At 41.5% G+C, this 7,735-nt stretch overlaps 1 protein-coding gene across 1 annotated transcript in view; it reads right to left on the bottom strand.

The window, feature by feature from the left end:
* Positions 1-4,634: 4,634 nt before the first annotated feature.
* The window catches only part of LRIG3 (leucine rich repeats and immunoglobulin like domains 3), a 54,947-nt gene continuing 51,846 nt past the window's right edge, over positions 4,635-7,735 (bottom strand). The window contains exons 17-19 of the mRNA XM_081022307.1: positions 6,882-7,025; positions 6,481-6,756; positions 4,635-6,006 (exon numbers count right to left, since the gene is read on the bottom strand). Of these exons, the coding sequence (XP_080878433.1) occupies positions 5,759-6,006; positions 6,481-6,756; positions 6,882-7,025 (668 nt within the window). The 3' untranslated portion in view covers positions 4,635-5,758. The remainder of the gene's footprint in view (positions 6,007-6,480; positions 6,757-6,881; positions 7,026-7,735) is intronic.

Genomic DNA, 7,735 nt, shown 5'->3' with positions numbered 1-7,735 from the left:
TATACAGATGCACACAAATCAAAGCAGCAACAACAAAAATGAAGCAGTGTCTAAGCAGTGTCCATTAAAGCTAGTGAAATTCTAGGTTGCATCCACCAAAGTATAATGTCCAGATCAAGGGAAGTAATAGTTCCACTCTTTGTTGCCCTAGTTAGACCTCACCTGTGTACTGTGTCCTGTTCTGGGTGCCACAATGTAAGAAGTGTTAAGTTGTGGGTGAACATATCAGACGAGACAGAGATTCTTCAAACAGGTCTTGTTTATTCACAGGCCCGAACAGAACTCAACTGAAGGGTTCAGTCAGCCTGCTTATATAGAGCTCCAGTACAACGTAACTGTAACAATTTTTTAAACTATCCAATCACTGAACATCACTTTCGATCCCTTATTTGCATAACTATCTACAGTATCCTCCTGCTGGCCCAGGGTGAGAACTTCAGTACATAACAAGAAGGATACTGACAACCTGGAAAGTGTGCAGAGGAGGACGAAGAAGATAATAAAAGGTCTGGAGACCAAGCCTTATGAGGAATGATTGAGGAATGTTTAGCTGGGAGAAGACTGAGAGGTGATATTAAAGCCATCTTCAAGTATCCGAAGGGGATTCAAATGGTAAGAAAAGAGCTTCTGACGAAACATTCTGTCGTTTCAAACTCATGTCCTATCACCTGCGCTACACCTGTATGAATATCAAGCCACAAACTTTATTTGATATCTGCGTCAGAAGGAAAAATAGCATAGCATAGCTCTGCGTTCCATGAGCGCAGAGTGTCAGGGTCAACCATTTAGCCTCTTTCTAACTAATAAAACTCAGATGCCAGAAATTGTGTGTGGAAGCAAACTAAAAATATATTTTTGCAATGTTTCTACCTCCAAAAATTAATGTGTGACAACATGTACTCTGGAACTGGTTCCTCCATACAGGCACATATCAAAATGAAGGGTGCCTTGTGAAGAAATCATAGTTCTTCCTTTCAAAATGTGCACAAACAGTGTATTTGTCCAGAAGCAGCCTTCACAACCAACACAAGCGGCAAATGTTTTTTTACTCAGGAATTCCATCTGTAAGACATCTTAAGAGGTCCTCAGTGTCCAGCAATTGGGAGCTGACAATTGAAACTGGAGCTCCTCTATTAGCTGAAAAGTGTTGCAATATGCTTAACAGCATGATACACTTAAGCACCATTAAGGCCCATTGATGTTAATAAGAGATTTAAGTACGGTATATGCCTATTTGCTCTACTTAAAATCAATGGAAATCAGAAGTGCCCAACTTTGGGTAGACTGGGCCTTCTGACAAGATGTAAAGCCATAATACAAAAAGCAGAATTTTACACTTGTTCGGGTCCCACCCTCCTCTATTTTGGCTTGGTGTCAATTCTTTCTCCTCTTTTCTGGAATTTCCCAGGATTGGAAAGCCAACTTGTTGAAAGCCCTCGTCTAGGAAGAAGAGGAAAAGAATCCAAAAGTCTACCTATCTATGCACATCTCACCATGCAGATCTTTAGCTCTTTAGTCTAACTTATGGGTAGGCAAACTAAGGCCCGGGGCCAGATCCGGCCCAATCACCTTCTCACCTTCTAAATCCGGCCCGCGGATGGTCCAGGAATCAGCGTGTTTTTACATGAGTAGAATGTGTCCTTTTATTTAAAATGTGTCTCTGATGTGATTTGTGGGCCTGCCTGGTGTTTTTACATGAGTAGAATGTGTCCTTTTGTTTGAAATGCATCTCTGGGTTATTTGTGGGGCATAGGAATTCATTCATCTTCCCCCCCAAAAAAATATAGCCTGGTCCCCCACAAGGTCTGAGGGATAGTGGACAGGCCCCCTGCTGAAAAAGTTTGCTGACTTCTGGTCTAACTGTCTGTAAAATTAAACTCTGATCTGTCATTAGTGTAACTCTAGATAGAAATATTGAAAATTGTTGAGTATGAGCATCCAATGAATAATGAGCTTACTCTTAGGAAAGTGAGTATAGGATCGCACCATGAGCAAGCAAATCTAATTTAGGGTTTCTTGCATTACTGTCTCGGAGCTGTGTGTCTAACCCTGGAAAAATTAATTTCTTTCAAAACACCGTTAATTATCCCCAAATGCTGATATCAGTGTCTGCCACCACATAACCACATCTGGCAACAATGAAGACAAATTAACAATAACAGTCAGAAAACCTGGCAATTTGATAAACAAAAGCATGAAAAATCCATTCTGTACAGTTAGACCACCGGTGACTGAAGATGGATTAGCTTCCTGTCTCCAATGCTAGGGCTGAAATTAAAGAGGGAAATTACACTGCAATCTGGATGCCAGGTTCCTGGATGGGGAGAAAAAGAGAGAGCTTTGACTTCACTGGGAGGGGCAATGGGGAGGGGAAAGAACCTTTTGCTCCAGACTTACTCTCTGAAAGATGCAGCCTACAGAGTTCTGTTCCAACAGCTGCTTTCAATTAAGCTTTAAAAAGTCTGACAACTATATAAATTTGCACCTTCAAAGTGAAGGGATTTTTTATTTTTTATTTAAAAAGAGACTCATAATATTAGCCTACAGGGAGCCACATGGGTCTAAGCACATTGTTGAGATGAGGGTTCACAACTTTCAAGAGTCCTCGAGTAATGAAAACAGATGAGGGTAAATTAGGCTTTCAAAACCTTGATATACATTTCTTACCACTCCACCATTTTTGCTTAAAAATGGCGTGGTTCCCCCACTTTAAACCTGGTCTAGATGAATTGTACCATTTAACTGAAGAATACTTAAATATGTATCTTTAAGACAATAGGGAATTATGTGCTTCCTCCATAAGTTGGCCTCCAATTCCTATCAACTGCAGCTACCATGGTCAATGGTCGAAAATTGTAGTTCAGCAGTATCTGGCGGCCACAGGTTAGCCACCTCCGCTTTACTTTAGAGTAATACATGGATAACCTCCACTTAATATAGGGCTGCAAATACAATGGCTTCTCTGTAATATATGAACTTTGTACATGCAGGGAGAGTAGAGAACGTTTTCAAGTAAGCCCTCTACTGTGTGCATATTTGGAGGTGATGAAAATTGTATCACACACCCTGAAAAATATTTGAGTCCCCCTTAACGCATTATACACAGGGACGCGGGTGGCACTGTGGTCTAAACCACTGAGCCTAGGGCTTGCTGATCAGAAGGTCGGCAGTTCGAATCCCCGCGACGGGGTGAGCTCCCGTTGCTCGGTCCCAGCTTCTGCCAACCTAGCAGTTCGAAAGCACTTCAAAGTGCAAGTAGATAAATAGGTACCACTCCGGCGGGAAGGTAAACAGTGTTTCTGTGCGCTGCTCTGGTTTGCCTGAAGCGGCTTAGTCATGCTGGCCACATGACCTGGAAAAACTGTCTGTGGACAAACATTGGCTCCCTCGGCCAGTAAAGCGAGATGAGCGCTGCAAGCCCAAAGTCGTTTGCGACTGGACTTAATTGTCAGGGGTCCTTTACCTTTACCGCATTATACCCAATCATTTTTACCAATATACTGAGTGCGGGTGGTCAAATCCACAGGCATAGGATGTGGGATATCTGGCTTGGCAATGCTATATGAGCAAAGAACCTTGAGCTTGTAGTCTCAGGATGATCATGCCAGCAGTGTTAATGTGGCTGCAAAACACAATTTTAGGTTGCATTAACAGAACCATCGTTTCCAAGACTCAAAAAGTAATAGTTCCAGCCAGACCTCGTCTGGAATACTGCATAAAGTTCTGGTCACAGCATTTTGAGGATACAGACAAATCGGAAAAGGTTCAGAGGAAGGCAACAATGCTAGTCAGTGGTTGTAGGAAGTAACTTAAATCTCTAGAGTAGCACCGAGGAATCTCTGGCCTGCAGGCCAAATGAAGGCCTTGTTTGGTCCATGAGGTTGCTTAGGCCAAACCATGCTCACCTGTCCTGCATGATCTCAATGGGGGACAAGTAAAGATGTAGCTCCCTACCAAAAGGGACCAGCTGACCATCATCACCTTCAAAACCCTGTGCTTTTGCCCTTTCGGTTTGTGGAAAGGTACTTTCCCCAAAGGTACTGGGACCTGTGATTTTTAACTTGTAACCTGGAATGCACTGTGGACATCAAAACTGTTCTGGGTCTTCCCAAACTGGGAAGCATTGAAATGGCAAATGCGATTCAACATAAGCAAGTGCTAAGGGAAGTACATCAGGGCAAAACAGTCTAACTTTCCATATACAGTGGTACCTTGTGTTGCGTAACCTCCAGGTTCGGGTTACGGGTATACTTCCAGGTTTTGCCGCTCATGCATGTGCAGAAGCACTCTATCGCGCTGTGCATGCATGCAGAAGTGCCGCCTCTAGTTACGGATTTTTCAGGGTGCGCATGGCACCCCGGAATGAATTAAATCTGTAACCAGAGGTACCACTGTACAGCTTTGGAGTCTGAACTGACAGTGACTGATGGCGAAAGTGTTAGGATATGTACAGTGTAGCCCCACCACAAGTACTTTGTCCATCAGAGTGTTTTGGCTCAAACAGAGCAGGGTGGCTTTTGCTGTTTTTGAGTGAGGATACGTAAGAAGTAATGTTCCCAGTTACTTCTTTACAATTAGAAGACTTCATCAGCTGTAAGCTTTGTTCCGTTCCTAGGTAGGTAACCTTCTGAAAGTGTTATGAAAATACTTTATTGGGGTATGCTTTCATAAAGCAGGCTTAACAGACTGTTGAATTACTTGGTAAACAGGGTTTTAAACTATTTTTCGATCTTTGGCAAAAAAATAATAATTGGACATTGCTACATTTTTAGAGATGATTTTGTTTGGGAAACTGAAATGGTAAAATAACAAGCATACAATGATTAACTAATATTCATTTGGGAATGTTTTCCAGTGGCACGCAATCAAAGATTCATACAAATCAAACATGTCTGCCTTAAGGAATGCATCACATGTGGATGGGCTCTTCCTTTGCATGTGCAAAGCTCTATATACAACTTGGAATTAGGCCAATGTATGGTGGGTTTGAATATGCTGTTGCTCATTTCGCTCCGCAGAACTGTGATGCACATTGGCGAAGCTGCCTAAATCACAAGTAGCAGCACAAGTAAAATAATGAACGCTATCTGGAAAAGGAGACTTACAAGCGCCTTTGTTCAGATGCCAAATATTCTGCTATGGGCGCTTATGCACTGTACTGCAGACAAATTGGTGAAAAGATGGTTGGAGGAGGGAAACGACTTTTTCATTTCTCTGAACATAAAAAGCCGGCTGTATATTTCTTTTTATTACAGTGCTTCAAGTGCACAAGGCAGCCCAATGCATTAAAAAGTGATATGGAAATATGACCATTTTACCTGCTTATAACTTTGGAATGACCATTAAATGCGCGCACACACACACACACCCTTGGAAACAAAACATGTACATATGTTGGTATTCCTTTAGAACGCTTTAGCACCCATTTCAACACAATGAAATCTGTCTTAGTAACAAATGCATAGTTATTATTCACACCGTTAATTTACAAAAAGGTACCATTCAGTTAAAACAAAGCTATAAAATTATTAGAAATATATTTTATAAGGAATGTATAATTTGCATAAAAATGTATAATGTTTTGGCAATAAAACTGCATCTGTATAAAAAAATTGTATTTCTTTCTTTCTTTTTGAATCATAGCCCTAATAAAAAACAAGTATGGAGTGTCTTCTTTCCTCTCCTTTTTTAAATAATGTCCACTTTGAGGTAGTATATTCCTTTGGTTCATAAATCAGCTTGCAGGGTAGAGGGGGAGCTATGTATCCAACTCAGAGAACCGAAAAGCAGGAGTCCTAAAATTTTCAGCAGCCTGTCCATATATACAATTGCCACTGTCCCCTTCATGAAACGTCCGGTCTTTTCTGTTATCATCCTCAGACTCTGAGTCAAAATTCAGTGATTCACGAGGATGATTTTGAGAAGCTCTTGGCTGCCAAATTGAAGGCTGCCTACAACTTGAGAAGGAATCAAGCTGGTGTCTCCATATAGGTTTTCCAAACGTTCCTGAAAGACACACAAGAGAGAAAATGTGTCAAGTGCTCTCCATTAAGAAGGGACAAAAGGCCACCCCACAGACCAGTGAAATGTTCTTAAATCAGATTCACCTTTCTACCTCTGCCTTTTGACACAGTTAAATGTTGAAGTTAGTGACAAGATGCATTTTTAAAATAGTCAGCTCCCTGAGTTTAGCCAGAGGCGGTATACATGTGGCTGCAGATTTTCACTCAACACTACTGCCAGCTGGTTGGGGAATTCTGTGTGCAAATGGGTGCTGAATGCTGAATTTCCCAACCCAATGTTGAAATAATAACAATAATTTAATAATTTATTATTTGCACCCCGCCCATCTGGCTGGGTTTCCCCAGCCACTCTGGGCGGCTTCCACAAAGACCAAAAATACACTAATAATGGAGACTGCATGCCCATGGTTCCCATTTATTTGCTTTTTCTAGGCTATTTTAACCACTGAACGCATACCCATGAAAGTGCCGCTTGTAGTAAGAGGAGGCAGCTCTTGATTTCTGCTAAATTCACTTGCATCCAAATTCAGATGCAAGTTTCTTGTTCCACTGTCTTCACGCTGAGTGTAAGCAGAGGGGAGCAATTTACTGCTTGGAGGGTGTATTCCAGAAATGCTGATATACTGGTCAAAAGGATCTTCAGGCGGGTGGGGATAGGGGTAGCATTCCTTTTCCTTCAAGCAGCTTGAGTCATACAGGTCCGCACACACTGTCCTTTGCTCTGGATTGCAGCCTTAAACAAACAGCATAAGCAAAAAAACAAGGTTGGGTTAGCTTCGCTAAGCAAAAGAGAACCTTCAAAAAGAGACAATGAAATGCAGCAAACTATTTTATATATACATATGGAATGAAGATTACCTGCGTGGTATACATCAAACATATCTGGGCCACATATATTGCTTTTCAAATATATACTTCCTGAAGTTCCCAGATAATGACATAAGAATGGATCTGTTACAGCTTCCAAGTCATTTTCGCTGCAGTTATCTGTATGACAAATTCCTTCAAAAGAGAAATGGTGTATAGGTCAGGATCCCTTTAACAGTTATATATGAATACATATTATAAAAAAGCTATGCAGTGAATAATTTTTTATTGATTTCAAAGCAATATTATTTTGAGGTACAGTGGTACCTCGGGTTACATACGCTTCAGGTTACATACGCTTCAGGTTACAGACTCTGCTAACCCAGAAATAGTGCTTCAGGTTAAGAACTTTGCTTCAGGATAAGAACCGAAATTGTGCTCTGGTGGTGCGGCAGCAGCAGGAGGCCCCATTAGCTAAAGTGGTGCTTCAGGTTAAGAACAGTTTCAGGTTAAGTACGGACCTCCGGAACGAATTAAGTACTTAACCCGAGGTACCACTGTACTCGTTTATTTCTTTATTAAGTGTATTTAGAGTCCACCCTTCACCCAAAGGTCCCAGATATCATACTAATTTGAGACCTTAATGAGATTTTTCAGAGTTAGTGGTTTCCAGTGTTAAGAGTTGTGCACCCTTAACATCCAGTTCCACAGAATCTATTTAGATGGTGTAGAACTGACCACGCTGTGGGACCTCTCAGCTTTCTGTGAAAATGCCCCTAAATTCTAGAAGTAGCTTGTCAAAGGTGTGGAAAAGCTTCTGCTTGGGCAGGGTGGTGGCGGAGAGGATCTCCTAACAACATTCCTTACGAAGAACTGGCTGTGCAGCCCTCTAGATCAGTCATTGC

Source organism: Podarcis pityusensis, assembly GCF_964106645.2.
Source record: "Podarcis pityusensis genome assembly, chromosome: 10".
Taxonomy (NCBI): domain Eukaryota; kingdom Metazoa; phylum Chordata; class Lepidosauria; order Squamata; family Lacertidae; genus Podarcis; species Podarcis pityusensis.
The sequence above is the reverse complement of the archived record's forward strand: the minus strand, read 5'-3'. Positions and strand labels throughout refer to the sequence as shown.